The sequence below is a fragment of the Phoxinus phoxinus genome, assembly GCF_949152265.1.
Source record: "Phoxinus phoxinus genome assembly, chromosome: 23".
In the NCBI taxonomy this organism is placed as follows: domain Eukaryota; kingdom Metazoa; phylum Chordata; class Actinopteri; order Cypriniformes; family Leuciscidae; genus Phoxinus; species Phoxinus phoxinus.
Window position 1 is genome coordinate 24,119,564 of NC_136898.1, and position 19,294 is coordinate 24,138,857.

Consider the following 19,294-nt stretch of genomic DNA (forward strand, 5'->3'; position numbering starts at 1 on the left):
GGATTAAGTTGACATGATCATCATCACCGTATTTGTAAACTGTTAGTAGAAGTTGACATGTAGTTGCAAAGTTGTTTATACCGGTAGTCAGTATAATGTCTGTTGAGGAGCATAACAATAAAGTGTCAGCAGATATTAAGCTATTACTTGCAAAGTTACTACAAAAGGGACCATCAAAATAAAGTGTTACCGATATATGTGACCACGAAACCAGTCTTGTGTCCTTTTTTTTAAATTGAGATTTAAACATCATATGAAAGCTGAATAAATACTCTTTCCATTGATGTGTGGTTTGTTAAGATATGACAATATTTGGCCGAGATACAACTTAGAAAATCTAGAATCTGAGGGAGCAAAAAAAAATCAAAATATTGAGAAAATCACCTTTTTGAGAAAGTTGTTCGCGATTCTGCTGCATTCACTCACAAAAATAAAATGTATATATTTAAGGTATACTGTAAAAAAAAAATTATGTTAAATTTAAGGTAAAATACCGGCAGCTGTGGTTGCCAGAAATTTACCGTATAAATACGGAAGCAACGTTTTAGCTTTTACAGACTTAACTTAAAATGTATAGTAATAAACCGTATTTCATTCTCTGATATAATGTTCATTTACTGACCTATTGAAGTATTAATATCTGTTTTGTACCATACACTGACAACCAACAATCACTCAGCAGTGATGAGTCACATGATCAATCAAAGCTCAACACAGGAAAGTTAATACTAATATACAGAAGCGGCACAGTGTCATTCACACAAACATTAAACACCATCAGGGTAACACACATGACATTTTAAAAATGCAATAAACATTAATTTAACAACATTAAATGTAACATAAAACCCTAATGTGCATAACTGATTAGAAAAAAAACGAAGAAAATGAAGAAACAGTGATTTCAACAAAAATACATCAAGTGTGAAGTGTCACGCAGGGAACTGTGGGAATGTCAATTTACGGTTTTCCACTGTAAATTATTGAATGAGTTGTTCTTTTTCACTTTCAAAAACTGCAAATTTAATTTAATAATTTTTCTCTAAAATTACATGAAATGTACCATTAGATCTATCACAGTTATTTACCGTATATAGTAACCAATCTGTTAACCAATTAATAGTTTTTCACTGTAGCATTCTTTTACCGTTAAAATAATTTTTTTACAGTGTAGGAAATTTACTAAATATCTTCATGGAAAATTATCTTTACTTAATATCCTAATGATTTAGGATATTGGATATAAGAAAATGGATAATTTTGACCCATACAGTATAGTTGGCTATTGCCACAGATATACCCGTGCGACTCCAGACTGGTGCTGTGGTGCAGGGTCACATATGTAGGCTTGCTTTTTTATTATTATTTTTGTGACAGTTGTTTCATCCACCAGGCACAAATCTGATTGCTTAGAAGAGAGATGTGGTTCAATCCTCTAACCCAGTGTTTCTCAGTCTCGCAACAATACTCAAAGGCTGTAACCCAGTAATGTAAACCCAGTTTGTTTTCAAAATATGTTCATCTAATTTACAGGAACCAGTGTCCGTTATAAATTGAGAATAATTTTTTCTCAGATTTTCTCAATTCTCAGATCAGGATTCTCTCACGATTCTGAATAGACAACTAAAGTGCCACACTATCAGTTTGAGGGAATGACTCAACGACTCGCTCATAAATACTTCTCTTGTTTCATTACTGGATGAATCAGGGTTTTTGAACGAATCTCTCGAACGAATGATTCAATGACAAACATTTAACAGTCGCTTGTCGCCACCTACTGGTGTAACGATGTAATCGATACAATTGGTCAAGTTTCTTTCAAAAGGTGATTTATACTCTATTTTGATCTCTACCATAAACATCAGTGTTTACATCCGAACTATAACCTTTTATCCCAGTTCTTCTGTAATAATCTGAGTTATTGTGAGACAGAAATAATGATACTGTGTGGTTGAAGAGACTGTTTGTTTGACTGAATGTTCGCTGTGATCGTACTTGCCAAAAGTTTAACAGACACAGTGAACCGTTGTCATTTAGTGGGCGTTTAAATTTGAGTTCTCCATCTTTTACCGATTAATCGTGCAGCTCTAGTGTCCATTGATTAAAATAAGAGGAATTAAGAGCTGAATGTTCTTCTAGATTCCCACACTTTTTAACTAATGAATTTGTGAGACTTTTCCAGTTGTTTGTGATTTGCTGGATAAGGATGTCTAAATATATTTTTACTCACAATTGCTACCTGATCAAATATTTTAGACCTGCATATTCAATATAAAAACGGCGTTTTAAGATTCCATTAATTTACATTATTTTTCCAGATCTAGACATCACTTTTTAAAATTAGGCTTCCTCGTATATCTTGACCACCAAGACATGGGAACTCTGGTTCTTGAACAGAAGAAGTTGTTTAACATGTGAACTAAAGACTTGTTTTGATTTCTGAAACACTCAATGGTGCAACTCGGGACACATCATCAGTGATAAAAACGATGTTAAAATGACATTCTTAAAAACACAATATTTGCACGATGTTTATCACTCTCCCGAGTGCACATGAGATCTGTACCTGTGTTTTGGGTCCGGGCGTCATTGGCGAGCTGAAGTTGTTCAAATCCCAAATGTAGATTTCGGACTCGTTTCCCCCGGAGGCCACAAGGTTTGGCTGAAAAAAAAAAAAAAAAGTCATGAACCCTGATCAAAACACCACACTAGCTGTGTCCGAAACCGCTCCCTATCCACTATACAGTGCACTATATCGGGTGTCGGCCATTTTGTAGTGGTGTCCGAATTCTGAGCGAACGACATCATTCCCTACATTCGTTCACTACTTTTACCCACAATCCTCTCTGAATTTAGAGTGTACATTCGATGTACACTTGCTGAAGCACTATTTCCCACAATCCAATGCGGAGAGGACTGAGCGCATATGAAAGTGCGGGAGCGAGCAAGTTTAAACCAGAGATTACTTTACAGCTTTCTTATATCTGATTTAACATTTCTTTATTTTTTTATTAATTATTACTTGAAAAAAACATTAAAATATTGAGACAATATTATATAGGCCTAGATGAATTTTAAAATTAAATGAAATTATATTAATAAGGTAAATTATAAAGGTAGCCTATATAATTTTTTTATTAAAATATATTATTTACGCATTAAGACAATTGAACGTGTTTTACTAACAGCCAGGTGTTTTAATAATTTGTGGCATTGTTGTTAACTCGTCAAACTGATAATTTGGTGGATGATTTAAAAAAATATCGGTTAATCATCTGTAGTGCGTATTCATTCGAATGTAGTAACGGTCGCTCAACGACCACGTCCTCTGTGAACGTGAGAGTTACAATTTCAATCGATGAAACTACAAAGCTGGCACGGAGGTATGTATAATTACAAAATAAAGTCACTATGATTGTTATTGTAGTTAATATTATTTTATAAAGTAAGTAACGTAAGATAAAAGGAGTTTTCACTCACTTTGTTTCGTTCACTCCTTGCAGATATAGTGCACTCAAATGGCATGCACTATATAGGGATTAGTGAACGAGTGAGCGGTTTCGGACACAGCCTTACTGTCATGGACAAATCATTACTCGTGTAAAACCTGACTTAAGTATAAGCACTTGGTTAGGGTCATTACCTGAAATGAGTTGACATCGAGGGCTCTCACTGGCCCCGAATGTTTCTCGCTCTGGGAAATGATCACTTCACTATCTCCAGCGATGACTTTGGCGGCGTCGTAGAGGATGATGTTGCCGTTCTCCCCTCCAGCGATGAGAACGCCTGATGGCAAACCCTGCTCTTCGATGCCCTGCGGACCCCAGACGAGCTTGTGGTATCTGGAGACACAACACAAGGGTTACTACTGGGGTTCAAACTAACTAACCCCAAGAACTGAGATGAGAACAACATTTGCTTTCACCAACCGGCCCACCACTTTATTCGGAATAGCAACATTAAATTGTTTATATAGATTTTTAGAAATTATATTCATAAATTATGTACTGACGATACATAACAGAAAGTTAAAGAAAAACACATTTTGACGATTAGTGGTCAACCGATATTTCGGCCGATATTTGGCATTTTTAAAATATCGGCCGATCAGTTTTTCAGATTGCCCGATGTGTTTAAAGTGGGACTTTTATTTTGACGGGCGGCGCTGGGAACACCAGAACGGCAGCGCCTGATCACACAGCGCTCACTCACGTCACATTCTCCGTCTTCAGTAGTTTTAGTAATGAAAAGTAAAGCGTTTGCGTTTATATTATTTGTAACAGAAAAGGCAACAATCAGGCTAAAATACTTTCTCGTTTGCGGTCAACATTCAGCAAATGCGCATCTAACGTTACATCATTTAAACAAATCTCTGAATATCTAATAAACATTTCACAAACCTTGCAGGTTTGCATTTGCATTTAATCGAATCCAGCTGTATCTTGTAAAATGTGCATGTTGTCCAAAATATCCAGTTGTCCAATGGGTCATTTTCATATCGTTTTCACTGTGTGCTGTACGTAAAATTAGCGTTACCTTGTCTTTATTTGGAAAAAAAAAGATTACCAGTGCACCCGAAATTACTAGATTATCGAGTGCCCTGTTCCAGTGTTTACTTCCTTTTTATTCACATATTTATTTGTGAAAAATAGTGTAATAGGATTGCAGATTCAAGAAGTTGCCATGTAAAGTATAAGCATGCTCATTTTAAAGATTTGTTTTCTAACTTATTAAATATTGATTAAATTAAATATATATATATATATATACATCCATATCCATCGGCCACCCTGCTCTCTAAAAGATCGCTATCGGCCATAAAAAAAACTATATCGGTCGACCACTACTGACGACTCGGCTCAGGCAGTTCTTTTAAGTTTGCAGGCCTTTTACATTCAAACAGCTTTAAACACACTATATGAATATGGGACACTTTAACACAGTTTCTTAATTCACTCACCCATTGACAGGTGTGGCAAAGGTTTTTAGGATCCTGGTTTCTGCACTGTTTTATAGGAATAGCTCAACCAAAAAATATTTTATTCCATTAATATAATTTACTCATCATCCTTTTTAAACCTATATAATGTTCTTGTTTCCATGGAAAACAAAATAAAGCGAGTCACAGAAACTCAAAGGTGCTCTTTACCTTACAATGAAAGTAGAGCTGCGCGATTAAACGTGATCTCGATTAAAACACCGGCTCGATCTTATTCCTAAACGTCTATTAAACCTTTGACAAGTCCAATCACAGCGGACATTGAGATCTGCAAAACACTGACTCATCCAGTAATGAAACAAGTCATTGAATCATTCATCCAAAAACATGATTCATTGAACATTTGAAATAATAATAATACGTTTAATTAAATAGACAGCAGCAATTAACATTTGTCAGAACCTCTAGTAAATTACATGTTATTTTGTTCTCGATTTATCTCTAAATGAAAGAGAATGGGCGCTGACATTAAAGATTTTTACATTAAAGTCAAACAAAATAAGTAATTATTTGCCTATTTTTGGAGAACTGCTACAGGATTACAGTAAAAGCCGTGTCTGTCAGCACGTTTTCGACACAGGATTAGCACACGATGCGAGCACAACGCAGTACCTGTGTGGAGAGGAGAAAGAGCCGCAAGACTTCATGGCTAAAGTGGGATCCGCCAGATCCAGTTCGAAGATCTCCAGGGAGGCAGTGGTGCTGAAGGTGGCATCGAGCTGCTGGGCCGAGGTACCTGACAAGCATTCATCAAGAGGACTAATTACAGCAAATAATCAGGGATCCAGGCACTTTGGTCTTTTCATTATCAGGTCTCGAGAATAAGGACTATTCGGGACGGGAGGAGAGTTGATACTGTCACTTGCCCGATCGGGACAGCCGATTTAACATTTCCACGACGTGTTTTTAAGCATTGCCAATTCTTGCGCTTGAACGGACATATTTAAGAAAATTACGTCAAAAAACACCGTCTCCGCGAGTATCCTAGTAAACGTACTCTGTTATGTCTTAAGTCAGGGGGCTCCAACTTTTTTTGATTTGAGAGCTACTTTTTTAAAATGAAAGTGGCCGAGAGCTACTCATGTAATACAATACTTAAATCTCTTAAATAATGTCTCATAACTCTCATATTAACAACTATCCAAAGTGTTTTAGACCTAAACTAGTTTTCGTAGTCCTGTATAAGTCACCCTTAAATGTCAGAGAAAAGAAGAGAATCAGAGATTAATTTTTTTATAGAAAATTGTACTTTGCATATTATACTGTAAAAACACACAATTATAGCTGATCATAATAACTAGAGATGAAATGTCATGAACATTTCATTTCATGATTATAGTGACAAAAATGATAACGGTTTAAACATTAAAATAATAACATTAAAAATGATGGCCAGATTTTAAAAGAGTGTCTTGCAATATGTAATCTACTAACATGTACAAGTTCAAATAAAGTTGATAAAAAGATAAACCTCACATATTTCAGCCTTTAAATCATTTTTTATAAAGTCAAAAAAGATAAATGACTGACATTTAAAATGTACATTAGGCTAGCTTATCTTTTATTATTAATAGTACAAATTCGGTCTGATTTTCCCGTGGCGTCTGTCGTCAACGACAAAGAAGTTTTAGTAGCTAATGGATTTCCACACCGAAAAACGCTTGCTGATTTATTTACGGAGAAGAGAAAAACACCCATCGAGGATCTTTCATCTCGCAGCGCCTGGAAAAAATGAGCTCGTCGCTTCAATTATGAGCGCGCCTACATTTGAACGAACTTGAGCGTGCAAAAGACGCGCTATGTGAACGGCCCTTTGGCGAGCTATCTCCAGTCAGGCCACGAGCTACTGGTAGCTCGCGAACGACGCGTTGGAGACCCCTGTCTTCAGTGAACATAAACAGTGGAGAAATAAACACATGTGTAACAGTGTATTGGATCTGTGCGGCTCTTAAAGGGACAGCAGCCTCATAAACCTGCGGCTGTCTTTGTTTTAATGTTAATCAAACAACAAAGGACAAGATCTCTCACACTGCTCTTGACTGAATAACTTTTGTAACTTTAATAAGGATTAATCTATATTTAATTTATCCAGTAAAGACTATAGTATGCAGTGATATTTTACATTTATTCATTCATTCATTTTCTCTACATGAAAAACAGTGTTTATTTTATTTGCATGCGTGTTCTATTGCTTGTACTTTCATTATTTGTTCTATTTGATCACTGAAGGTTTACTTGTCTTTAACAATATTAGGCTAGTAGTTTTAAGTGTCAACCTTATTTATTAAGGTTATGGGTTAAAAACAACTAAGACAATAACTAGGCCTATTTTATTTATTACTCTGTTGTGGTGGGGCCAGTGAAGATTTTGGCGGGAAACTAAACGCTTGAACCAAAAAAATATCCTTAGCGTTGAGTCCTGACTATATAGGGATCTTTAAGAATCAAAATCAAATCCAGAATCAATTCACTAATGATTCATTTAGACTGATTTGTGATCAATTTGTCCTGTAATGACTATGTATGAAGCTATTATACAAAATTACATATGATTAGTTATGAATCATATTTTATCATCATATTTGACTGTTAATGAACAACGGATCTATTAAAGGAGTAGTTCACTTTCAAATAAAAATGTCCTGATAATTTGCTCACTCCCATGGCATCCAAGATGTCCATGTCTTTTTTCTTCACTTGAACAGAAATGGCAACCAACGGTTTGAAGGTCTAAAAGTCAGTCTCAGTGCAGCTTCAAAGTCTCGACACGATCCCAGTCGAGAAATAAGAGTCTTATCTAGCGAAACGACCTGTCATTTAAAAAAGAAAATTAAACTTTTTAACCACAAATGCCCGTCTTGTGCCGTCTCTGAGATGCGCCACGCATTACATCATCACGTTGGAAAGGTCACGCGTGACGCAGTCGGAAGTACCGACCTAGTGTTTACAAGTTTGGAGTAGGAGGAGTGTTCAAAGTTATTGTGTTGAATGACACATATTTATGTATTTGTGTCACTTTATTGTTTAAAATGGTCCTTGCGTGTGCATATCCTGGATGTGTAACGATGTCACACGTTTTTTTTTTTTTTTAATGACCGATCGTTTCGCTAGATAAGACTCTTATTTCTCGGCTGGGATCGTGTCGAGACTTTGAAGCTGCACTCAAACTGACATCTGGACCTTCAAACCGTTGGTTGTCATTGAAATGTATATATAACTATATGATGAAAAATCCTGGAATGTTTTCCTCAAAAACCTTCATTTCTTTTCGACTGAAGAAAGAAAGACATGGACATATTGGATGACACGGGGTGAGTAAATTATCAGGAATTTTTCATTTGAAAGTGCCTTTTATGCCTCTAGCAAAGCATTTTGTGAAAGTAAATAAATGTGTAAAGCAGCGTGTGGAGGAATGAACCAGTGTTATTTTAGTTTTATTAGTATTTTGAATTCGCTTTTATTTTGAATTGAATTAGTTTTATATTTTTCGTTTTCTTGATAATTTTTTTTTCTGTATGTATACAAATGTGCTTTTGTCATTCTATTATTATTTTTTAAATATTGATATTAGGTAAAATTTATTTTTATTTCAGTTTTAATTTAGATTTAGTTGTTATTTATTTGCATTTAATAATTGTAGTGCTTCAGCTTAAACTTATTAAAGGGGGCTGTTTACATTTGGTCGATGTCGTCTTTTTGCTCGCTTCCGTTTCTCATAAGGCTAGCGAGCAGAGCAACTGTGCTCCGGGAGAGTAATCCAAATAAACACACAAAACCTTCATTAATTGTTACTTGTAATATGAAGTTGAACTCGACTGTGACCGTGAGTGTCCCGCGAGACATAAACATCGGTTATCGCCATCAAGTGGTCAGGAGTGTGCTAACGCTTCAGATTCAAATATTGAGCGGAAGTTACACGGTTGTGAAGTGTCTGAAAAAATAGTTCCACTATAGCAAAATAAACGGATTGGAATCATATATTGCGACGATATATTGTTTATAATCATCAACGAACACCACTAACCACTCGGTGAGTTGCACAGTTTTGTAAACGAACATTATTGGCTGTTTTAATGACATTTTCGGACATGCCCATTGACTCCAATGTTAAATGGGTCCATGGCCAATTCTATTATAGTCAAAAACTCGAGAGAGGAACCATTGTCAAAAAAATGTTGTCCACCACTCTTGTTCATCCAAAACAAACTACAATATAGACTCAAGGTGTTAAATACCGTAATTATCCTTTAAGTTTTTCAACTAATTTTCATTTATTTCAGCTTTATTTCATTTAACAGAAATGTTTGTAGTAGTTTTAGTTAATGATACCCCTGTAATGACCAGGTTACCTGCTGCCAGGTAGATGGGGTGCTGCTGCGCTGGACTCCAGGCCTGGATAGCGGTTCGGTTGATCTCCTTCAGCTTCATCCTAACATTAAAACAACAACACACATTATTACTTTAACAAATGTCACCATTTACAGTTGGTGTCCACATTTTCTAGGAAAGGAAAGGTAATAAGGTTTGTTCTGTTTAGTAGACTATCACTCAATGGGAGGAATCTCCTGAAAATAATGCAATTACACATGAATAATCATTATGACAATAAACACGTTGTATATTATAAAAGCAACAGTGAAAGAGCAGCTGGGACCTTGAAATGCCAACAGATCTAATAAGATCATGCAGCTAAATAACTTAACGTTAAGACATCAGGCACCCATCACAATTGGAAATTAAATAGGATTACGCTTAATTAGGGTTTCATAATCAAACACTGTCAGCATAAGAGGAGACAAGATCACTGCAGACGGGTCTTATTGAATGAAACATGCAATCTACACACGTAATGTCCATTTAAAACGGATAATACAGTAGCAGAGAGGCTAATGCAGCAGTCTACAGGAGGATTTTCTTCAGTTTTAAAAGTATTTACCTTCTGTTGTCGTTCTTCCAGCGGTCAAACACACAGATTCATCCACACACAAACACGAGCGCTGCAGTGAATTAGCAGAATAACTTTATAGGATCCGAGAGTTTGTGTGTTTTGTGTGAGATTTGCCCCGGCTGCAGATGGACTGTATTCCACGTCCCCACTGCTGTCCATCAACGTGGCACCGCAAGCCCCGCCCACTTCCGTGACGACTTCCGGCAACAACTCCCACTCCGGCGGAAGAGCTCTGTGTTGTCCTGTAAGTGTGTGTTTTGGGGGTTTTTGGGCACCTGTGTGTGTTTGTACTTCTCAAATCTCACGTAGTGATGCTTTTAGCTGCTCCGGCGATTTGTAAGAATATCTTTGTATGTAGAAAGTTTATTGTATGAAATCATATTCACTGTGGACAGATTGACAGTGTATAATCAGTCCATTTACTGTGGCGGTACCATGGTACAGTGATGGGATTATTAAGTGTTAAAGGATTAGTTCACCCACAAATGAAAATACTGTCATTATTTACTCTCCCTCATGTCGTCCCAAACCCGTAAGACATTTGTTCATCTTCGTAACACAAATGAAGATATTTTTCATGAAATCTGACAGATTTCTGTCCCTCCATTGACCGCTACGCAACTACCACTTCGATGATGGTAGTTAACATATTATTAACATATTAATCAGCAAACATAAACAAGCTCAACAGAATCTGCTTGATACGAGAGAACAAACATTGGTTCAAGTGATTAACATTAATTTACCATGGTAATTTAAAGATGTTATTACATAGCACAGTGTGTCTAAACAAAGTGGCAGAAAACAGAAGTGATAATATAAGAACTAGTGTACAAGCATTTGTGCATAATGATAGTAAATGTAGAAGTGAAATTGCTGAGTGCTTTTGAATAAAAGAAGCCTTCAAAAAGACCATTTGAGAGAACAGAGTTGTCTAAATGTTAAGCTTAAGATGTGAAAGATTTAAAGCGTTTATATATTTAGATTTAAAGTTTATTAAATAATAAGTGTACAAACAATGTCAACATTTTTACAAAATGGTCATTAATAGGCTAAATCTGCTTTAATATGGTTATAAGCCGATTGAGCCGTGACTATATTCACAATATAGCAAGTGCCTTATTGCTTTTATTATGATTTGCAGTTACAACACTACACTTTCCGTGCCATTGACTTTCGTTCATACGCATGCGAATGCTCCAGACCACAAACGCAAGATCAGGAGAAAAGTCCATTTCACTGAAAGCTCAAGTTTGGTGACCTCTGACCTGCGAATTCGCTTCACCTGGACGTGTGACCAGTAGTGTGACCTGAATTAAAAGAGCGATTTTGTTTTTGTTTTTGCAATAAAGTCGAGTAAAAAAATGTTTTAAACATTTTGAGTCTATTATTATTTCTTATATCTTGAATTCATGGTTTGTGACGTCGGAAAGCAGAGATTCCCAACCTTTTTGATTCCAAGATTAGATCCCATAATTTGAAAACCCTCTAATCTGATATCTAAAAATAATTGCTCAAAAATATGATGTTGAATGTTGTACAACTTAATTTTTTTATGTGTTTAGCTTTTTTTAAAATTAAGATTGTATTAATAAAGCTGTATTTAAATTATTTTAAGATTTACTGGAGCCCCCAGTGGGCCCCGGACCCCTGGCTGAGAAGATATAGAGCCTGACATGATAAGACAGAGCGCTCCTATCAAGCTAAAACTTTTAATTATGTGCTTTTCTTCATTATACTGTCAAGTGAACATCAAACATTAAGGTGTATTAATATACAGCATGTTGCAACATTGCAGAATTTCTTCCCTGACAATATTTGGGTGGGGACCATGTTTTAACAAATTTACTTCAAGTTTACTTGAAGAACCTAATTTGAGCTTTCTTGTATTTGTATCGTTTCTGTGTCAAGTAAATACGAGTTGTTATATCTTCAGATGGCTACAACAAAATGATTTCTTTCAGAGTACAGGTCCCGAAGCAGAGCCGGTCCGACGGCATCACTCTCTTCATTGGTTGAGTGGGGTAAGATGAGCCGGTGGGTAAGTTGAGACACCCTTGTATCGAGGCAACTGTGCATTGCTTTGTCATGTGACCGAACACTCTGAAGTTGCACATCATATCCGGCTGTCTGTAAATGAGAGAAACACAAAGGAGAAGTAAGTTTGTTTTACTTGGAAAGTTTTTTATTTTTTTGGAAAGTATATTATTCAGCTCTAAAATTATACAATGCCGCCCAGACTAAAAATCTGAAATTCAAAACAAGATTTAAACTAAACGGGTTTAAAAAATATTGTCATTTTTGAAAAAAACAAAACAAAGATTCTGAATTAAAATGACTAAAAAATATATTTATTTATTTATTTATTTCGAATTTATGCAAAAAGAACATCAGACAAGAAAATTAAATCAAGTATTCAAATCAAGTTAAACAAAAAATTATAATAATTAAGAATAGTTACAGCCAAATATATATATATATATATTTTTTTTTACCATTGTCAATGTCCATTGCATATTCGAAATGTTGATAATATTTTCATTTTTATTATAATTTGTAATGGAAAAAAAAATATTAAAATAGAGAAATGCAAAATAGAAGCATTTTGACTCGTGGTCATGGACCACTGTAAATCATAAAATAATTGATCAATATCAAATGTATATTTTTTTTTAAAAACCCAGTAAAAACAGTATTTTTGTGAAATATTATTCCAATTTGCCTTTTATGTGAATATATGTTAAATTGTAATTTATTCCTGTGATCAAAGCTGAATTTTCAGCATCATTACTCCAGTCTTCAGCGTCACATGATCCTTCAGAAATCATTATAATATGATGATTTGATGCTCAAGAAACATTTATGATTATTATCAGTGTTGAAAACAGTTGTGCTGCTCCTGATGCACCTCATAAAGGAGTCTTTGATGAATAGAGAATTCAAACAAACAACATTTGTGCAAATGTCTTACAGTCGCTTTTGATCAATTTAATGCATCCTTTCTGTATAAAACTATTGAAAAAAAATCTTACTGACACCAACTTTTGAATAGTAGTGTATGTAAATGTTAAAATGCAATTTAATATGCCTTTCATGTTGCTGTGAAAACTAGGACAGCTATCATGCCACGAAACTATATCCGAAAGACGGACTGGGGCTCGGTGACGTACGAGGAGCTGGAGAAAGCGTTCGTGGAAGTCAAGCGTGGGAAGTCCATCAGAACGGTGGCCAAGGAAAGGAAGATCGGCAGGTCCACCCTGCAGAGGTACATGAAGAAGGCCGAGGAGAAGAGAGAGCGAACCGTCGGCTACAGGGGAACGGCAGAAGCCAAGAGGATCCTGTCCGAGCCGTCGGAGGACGAGCTGGCGGAGAGCATCAGGGCGCTGGCCGAGCGCACACACAGCCTCACGCCGAAGAAATGCAGGGAGATGGCGTTCGAGTTCGCACAGAAGAACAACATCCCTGTGCCCAACAACTGGGGCGAGCAGAGGTTAGCAGGTGGGCCTCGTCCTGACCGCTCGCGCAGTGAATACACACACACACACTCTTCTTGTGTTGCTGACTTCAGCTTGTGATTCCTGCAGGTCGAGATTGGCTCAATAGCTTCATAGCCCGGCACAATCTCTACCGGCACATAACTGAAGCGACGTCTCTGGGCAGCCACGGACAGGTGACTTCTTCCAGTCTCCCAGGCTTGGAGATATGGAAGTTAATATAGTCTGTGAGCATTTATAATTCAGAAATTGCTCTTTGAGATTAAAGGGATAGTTCACTTTGAAATTAAATGTTGGTATGTTTTATCTTACCTGAAGTGCATCCAAGATGTCGGTGTCTTTGTCTCCGCTGTAGTTTCAATTTTGATATTTTTAGGTCAAACCGTTCTTGTCTGTCAGTCATATAATGCAGGTCTATAGGCACTGTCTCCAAAAGCATGCAGAGAAAAGTCAAAATTACACAATTCCCCATCGTAAGTGCACATTGATGGCCTAAGCTCGCGCGAACTCATCCGGGAGTGTTGAGTTTTCACTTATTCCCAATTTGTAAGCCTTCTATCTTGACACACGACTCGCTTCATTGTTCAGGCCAATCAAAGGCATACGTTGAGCCGTACAGCCAATCACACGCGTTTCTGCTGAGTTTAAAAATGCAACGTCCAATCGAAGGCGGTTAGATTAGTTTCCAGGGAAGAAATCCGGTGTAAACAGATCAGATGGATGTCGTTGTGTAAAAGAGATAAAAACAATATAAATACTGTTCGTTTTCTCACACAAACCGCTTGTTTCGTGTCTTAGGCCATCAATGTGCACTTACGATGGGGAATTGTGTCATTTGGACTTTTCTCTGCATGCTTTTGGAGACAATGCCTATAGACCTGCATTATATGACTGACAGACAAGAACGGCTTGACCTAAAAATATCTAAATTTAAAATACTGTGGAAACAAAGACACCTACATCTTGGATGCACTTCAGGTAAGATAAAACATACCAACATTTAATTTCAAAGTGAACTATCCCTTTAAATGATCAAATCTAAAATGTTTTTTTTAAAATTGAAATGACTAGATTTGATTTACCGGTAAATGCTTTGCGGAAGATTTAGAGCTCGTATGTCTAATAATAAAACACTATATCCATTTTCTAGATCATCAGTTTCAGTGTCGTCAACCAAGAGGAACTCAAAGAGGAGAGTGTGTCCGTCGCGGGTCACGCCGCCTCGGAGGAGCAGAGCGCTGACGTCTGTGCGGCCGGCCGAGACCTGTTAAACACGGACTTATTTCTCACATGATGTTATATGAGGAAACAAATCTAACATTTTGGTGCTCAATCTTGTTTCCTGTTCGTTTTAAAGATATCTTTAAGAATATAAGAATAAGCACTGCGAAATTACTTCATCACACATTGTTAAATTATTATTATTATACTTTTGTTTATGCTTTTACTTGTGTAAAACATTATTTTTCTTCAAATAATGCAACAAAAATTCAAGATATTTTTTAAATCTGCATCCATACAATAGTGACCAGTGATGCTAGGAAAATCAAAACCTTCTCCCTTTATTCAAATATAAAAAATTAAATTAAATAAAATGTGTTACAGATATTGTAAGCATATTGCGTAGTTGAGTTTGGGGTCAATTGTTTTATTTGTGATAACGCAATGAAACATGACAAATTGTGCCGACATAAGTTGGCTGTCAAAGAAATTATGGACACATGCATTGAAAAAAAAAAAGTTAATTGCAAGGTTTGTTATACATTATAAAGAGATTTTTAGGCCAAAAATGTTCTATATAAGGAGAAATTATTGCATAATACTTTTATTCTAGTGATAAAGTGTTGAGCTGTTTAATTCATAAAATTTAATCAAAATAAAAAAAGTATTAAAATAAATTAATTAATTAAAACTATATTCATAAAATGATACCATGGTTAAAAGTTGGAAAAGCATGAAGCCCCTGATGAAGGCTTTTATGTTTCAATATAGGACCTTTTCTTCTAATGGCTCTTTTTAGCCCAAATAATAATAATATCAGATATTAAAAAAAAAAAAAAAAGTCTATTAAACACCTTAACCAAATCTAGTATTTTCCTCACATTTTGTAGGTTTAATTGAACATGCAGGGTCACTAAGACAAATATCCCCTCCAGACGTCACTTTTGGCCACTGCGGTCTTTATTTATTTGTATGTTTCTATTTCTGTGGCTCAACGCACATGTGATGCCAGTGGGTGAACCTCCACTGGTTGTGTCTGTTTCTGTAGATCTGTTTTATATCTGGTGGAAAAAATATTGTTCATAAAATTGTCAGAAGATATTAAATGCAGTGCAATCAGGAAGTTTTTCCTTTTCAAATTGTGTTGTGTTTTTTAATTATTATTTTTTTATCCACTCATCCACATTTTCAATGGGCTGGCCTGGTCCTCATTTTACAGTTAGGTAAGTGATAAAATTGGCTTTATGTCCAGCTGCACTACTTCCTGAACTTCAGCCATCTCCTTTGTTTCCTGTCTGCCATTATTGGACAAACTGATTAATCCAGGTGTGCCTGACCAACAACAATAATCAGACACACCTGGATTAATCAGTTTGTCCAATAATGGCAGACAGGAAACAGATGAGCTGGCTGAAGTTCAGGAAGTAGTGCAGCTGTGCATAAAGCCAATTGGGTTGATGTCCTGCGATTTGACATGCCTTCCAAAAACTTTAGATATACAACGACGGTGCACTGCACTGGAGAAAGTGGCGCAATATGGCGGATCAAGTCCCGCCTTCGAAATAAAAGAGCGAATGGCTGATTAGTAAAGTCATCACGTCACTGCAGAAACAGGGTTTGACTTCCGGCCTGAAAAAAAAAAAAGATTTTTTATTTTTTTTAGCGTTTAGTATTTTTAGTATTTATTTGTTCTGCACAAATATCACATGGATACAGTACAAGGAGGGGAACGAAACCCAGTTGGGTTTATACAGAGTTCCACTCCACTTACATGAATAAACAAAAAAAAGGCAGCGCAGACCAATAAGCTGAATAATAAAAAGAGGGGAAAAACATTTTAGAAACATGATTATCCTAATGGAAGTAACTTAAAGTTACAGAAGTTGCAGGGTAATGGTAAAGGAGGATCAAAAGTAAAAAGCAGTATATGAAGTGTACTGCAGGGGACTAAACAAAAACAACAAAAAAAGAACTCATTGTAAAATCAAAAGGTCTTTCAACTGTTTTTTAAAGACAAGCAAAGAAGACACAGATCTTAGGGACAAACTCAATTTACTCCATAATTGAGGACCCCTAAAACTGAGGTCAGTTTTATGACCTGAAGTTCTAGAGAACGGTAAGACAAGATTTTTTTCTCTATGACTTGTTTGATGGATATGAATATCTGAAATAAAAGTAAAAAAGTGTTGTAATGTTGGTGGAAAATCTTCTCTCTTATAAATAAACTTATGAATAAATATGCATGATAAATAAATATTGACTTTCTCAATTGACAAAATCTTGAATCTGAGAAATAGAGGTGCAGAAGGAGCATATTTAGAAGAGTAGGAAATCATACGCAAGAACTTCTTCTGAATTTTAGACATTTTTGCGAGATTAGTGGGAAAAGTAGCACCCCAGACAATATTGCAATAATTCATAAAGGAAAATAAAAAGCTATAGTAAAGTGTTAAATGAGCAGATGAGTGAATTGAAGGTAAAACAATTCTTAGAATATTTAACATTTTAGAGGATCTTGTACAGACTAGATCAACATGTTTGGACCAAGTTAAACTTTCGTCAATCAGGACACCAAGAAATTTTGTTGAAGCCACTTGAATAACTGGAGCTCCATCAATTTCTATACGAGCATGTTCTTTGGGGTAAAATTTATTAATATTGTGAAATATCATAAAATTACATTTTTTGACATTGAGCGTTAGCTTGTTAGTGCGAAACCAATTTGATACTATTTTTAACTCGTCATTAACATGTTGGATCAAGGTGACAAAATCCTCGTGTACTGCAATGAGATTGGTGTCATCTGCAAATAATATGGGTAGGAAATGATCACAGCAAAGGAATAAATCATTAATATAAATTAAAAACAATAGAGGACCCAAAATAGAACCTTGAGGAACCCCAAATGAAATTTTAGAAGTTTTAGAAAAGAAACCATTGAGATCAGCAAATTGTTCTCTGTTAATAAAGTAATTACAGAACCAAACTAAGGCAGTACCCTCCACTCCATATCTATTAAGCTTAGAAATCAAAATATCATGTGAAACAGTGTCAAAAGCCGAGAAAAACACTGAGAGCAAATTTTTTTATTGTCAATGGCATTTGATATATAATTCACAAGCTGTATTAATGCATGTTCTGTTGAATATTTTTTTCGAAACCCATATTGGTGTTTGTAAATAATATTATTAACAATTAAATGTTTATTTAATCGTTCATAGACGAGTTTCTCAAATATTTTAGAGATACAGGGCAGAATGGATATGGGACAATAATTGCTAAACACCTTTGTATCACCTGCTTTAAAAATGGGAATAACTTTTGCAATTTTAAGAGCTTGGGGAATAATTCCAGATTGAAATGATAAAGAGATTACATAAGTAAGAGGTTGAATAATATGATCAATGGTCTCCTTAAGGAGGATACTCTTAATGCCATCATGGCCAGGGGCTGAGTTCTTTAAAGAAAAAATAATATCTCGGACCTCCTGCATAGTTGGGGGATCAAGATTGGGGAGGGAAGAGTACCGCCCATTTATTTGGCTACATGGATCATAATCAGTCTTCTGGATATTGTGTGCTAGATCAGAGCCAATTTTGGTAAAAAAATTTATTGAATTTTTATTTAGAAATTTGAATTTAGAAATCAAATTTATGAGACAGTTGTCGTCAGATTTCATTGGTGTCAAATATGAAATGTAATCGTAAGCTTGGTGAATAGCTTTGGAGAATTTGATTCGAATAGATAGAATTCACTTGAATTAACTCTGAAGCAGAGCCGTTTCAAAGATGGCCGCCGAGTGAAATGACATGTACATCTAACGGCATTTTGCTAATTCTAAGTATTCTTTAAAACCTTTATTTTGAATATGAAGTGGTAATGAAAAAAGTCTTATTCATTTTTTTATTGTTTATTGCTGGGGTCAAATTGCTACATGTATAACAGAAAGGATACTTGGTTAAACACGGCTAGAGCTTTAATAACACATTTTTCAGATGATTTTTTAAAATAAAATAATGGGTTAAATTCAATTTTAGCATGATTAATTTCGATCTGGAAACATATCTCAACAGAACATGAGGGTTGGCTGATAGGAAGGTGTTGCACTACTCCGCACTGACGCATAGGCGGCGCTGTTTCTCTGTGCTGTGTCCAGTTAGCGCACGGTGGGAGTGTTCCGCCTCAGTCAACGGCTCCTTCTCCAACACTGCTGTCATTTACAACCAGAAAAGACACAAAGAAAGACGACGACTGGTGAGAGTGTAAATCTGAGCGCGTGACAGTGCTGGGTGTGTGTGTGTGTGTTCATGCTGTCTGCGGCTCGTGTGATGATCTGATCTCCTCTCGGGCGCAGGTGGATCATTTACCGCATTCATCAGCTGAGCCTCGGGCACCAGCATCAGCATCAGTCGGTAAGACAACTAACGTTACTCTAATACATGATTCATGCAGTACATCAGATCACATCAGTGAACCTCACGATACGGCTCAGTAAACTGCTGTGTTAATCAGCCTGAAGAAGTGATAATGAAACCACATTTCCTGTAAATGCATTATCCTTTGAATAATAGTGACTGGTTTCATAAGAGCAATTTTTCATAATCATTCATTTGTTTTTATTTTTAGTAATAA

The 19,294-nt window shown here is 35.9% G+C and overlaps 3 protein-coding genes across 9 annotated transcripts in view; 2 read left to right on the forward strand and 1 right to left on the reverse strand.

Moving 5' to 3' along the window:
• sec31a (SEC31 homolog A, COPII coat complex component) overlaps positions 1-10,189 on the reverse strand; it is a 38,393-nt gene extending 28,204 nt beyond the window's left edge. For 3 of the 5 annotated variants that reach the window (XM_079600030.1, XM_079600028.1, XM_079600026.1), the window contains exons 1-5: positions 9,936-10,125; positions 9,349-9,428; positions 5,612-5,735; positions 3,644-3,842; positions 2,567-2,662 (exon numbers count right to left, since the gene is read on the reverse strand). In XM_079600030.1, the coding sequence (XP_079456156.1) occupies positions 2,567-2,662; positions 3,644-3,842; positions 5,612-5,735; positions 9,349-9,427 (498 nt within the window). In that variant the 5' untranslated portion in view covers position 9,428; positions 9,936-10,125. Of the gene's footprint in view, positions 1-2,566; positions 2,663-3,643; positions 3,843-5,611; positions 5,736-9,348; positions 9,429-9,935 lie in introns of all 5 variants that reach the window. The other 2 variants (XM_079600029.1, XM_079600027.1) reach the window with 1 other exon arrangement.
• LOC306991824 (uncharacterized protein) lies at positions 10,074-15,799 on the forward strand. 3 transcript variants are annotated; one of them, XM_079600033.1, is made up of 5 exons: positions 10,074-10,191; positions 11,912-12,105; positions 13,060-13,445; positions 13,532-13,617; positions 14,592-15,799. In XM_079600033.1, exons 3-5 carry the CDS (start codon positions 13,070-13,072, stop codon positions 14,733-14,735), a joined length of 606 nt encoding a protein of 201 aa, XP_079456159.1. In that variant the 5' UTR covers positions 10,074-10,191; positions 11,912-12,105; positions 13,060-13,069; the 3' UTR covers positions 14,736-15,799. The 3 variants fall into 3 exon arrangements, with proteins under 3 accessions (XP_079456159.1, XP_079456161.1, XP_079456160.1); XM_079600035.1 differs by having other exon boundaries at positions 13,532-13,668; positions 14,592-15,798; XM_079600034.1 differs by lacking the exons at positions 10,074-10,191; positions 11,912-12,105 and having other exon boundaries at positions 12,922-13,445; positions 14,592-15,798.
• Positions 15,800-18,735: 2,936 nt separating this feature from the next.
• cdc42se2 (CDC42 small effector 2) overlaps positions 18,736-19,294 on the forward strand; it is a 52,628-nt gene continuing 52,069 nt past the window's right edge. The window contains exons 1-2 of the mRNA XM_079600189.1: positions 18,736-18,916; positions 19,017-19,074. The gene's annotated coding sequence lies outside the window, so the exon portion shown is untranslated. The remainder of the gene's footprint in view (positions 18,917-19,016; positions 19,075-19,294) is intronic.

Excerpts from the sequence above, each read along its gene's own strand:
- LOC306991824 (XM_079600033.1), top strand. The coding sequence starts at position 13,070 with ATGCCACGAAACTATATCCGAAAGACGGACTGGGGCTCGGTGACGTAC. Across the intron at positions 13,446-13,531 it reads GGGCGAGCAGAGGTTAGCAG|GTCGAGATTGGCTCAATAGC; the intron begins GTGGGCCTCGTC and ends TGATTCCTGCAG. Across the intron at positions 13,618-14,591 it reads CTCTGGGCAGCCACGGACAG|ATCATCAGTTTCAGTGTCGT; the intron begins GTGACTTCTTCC and ends TCCATTTTCTAG.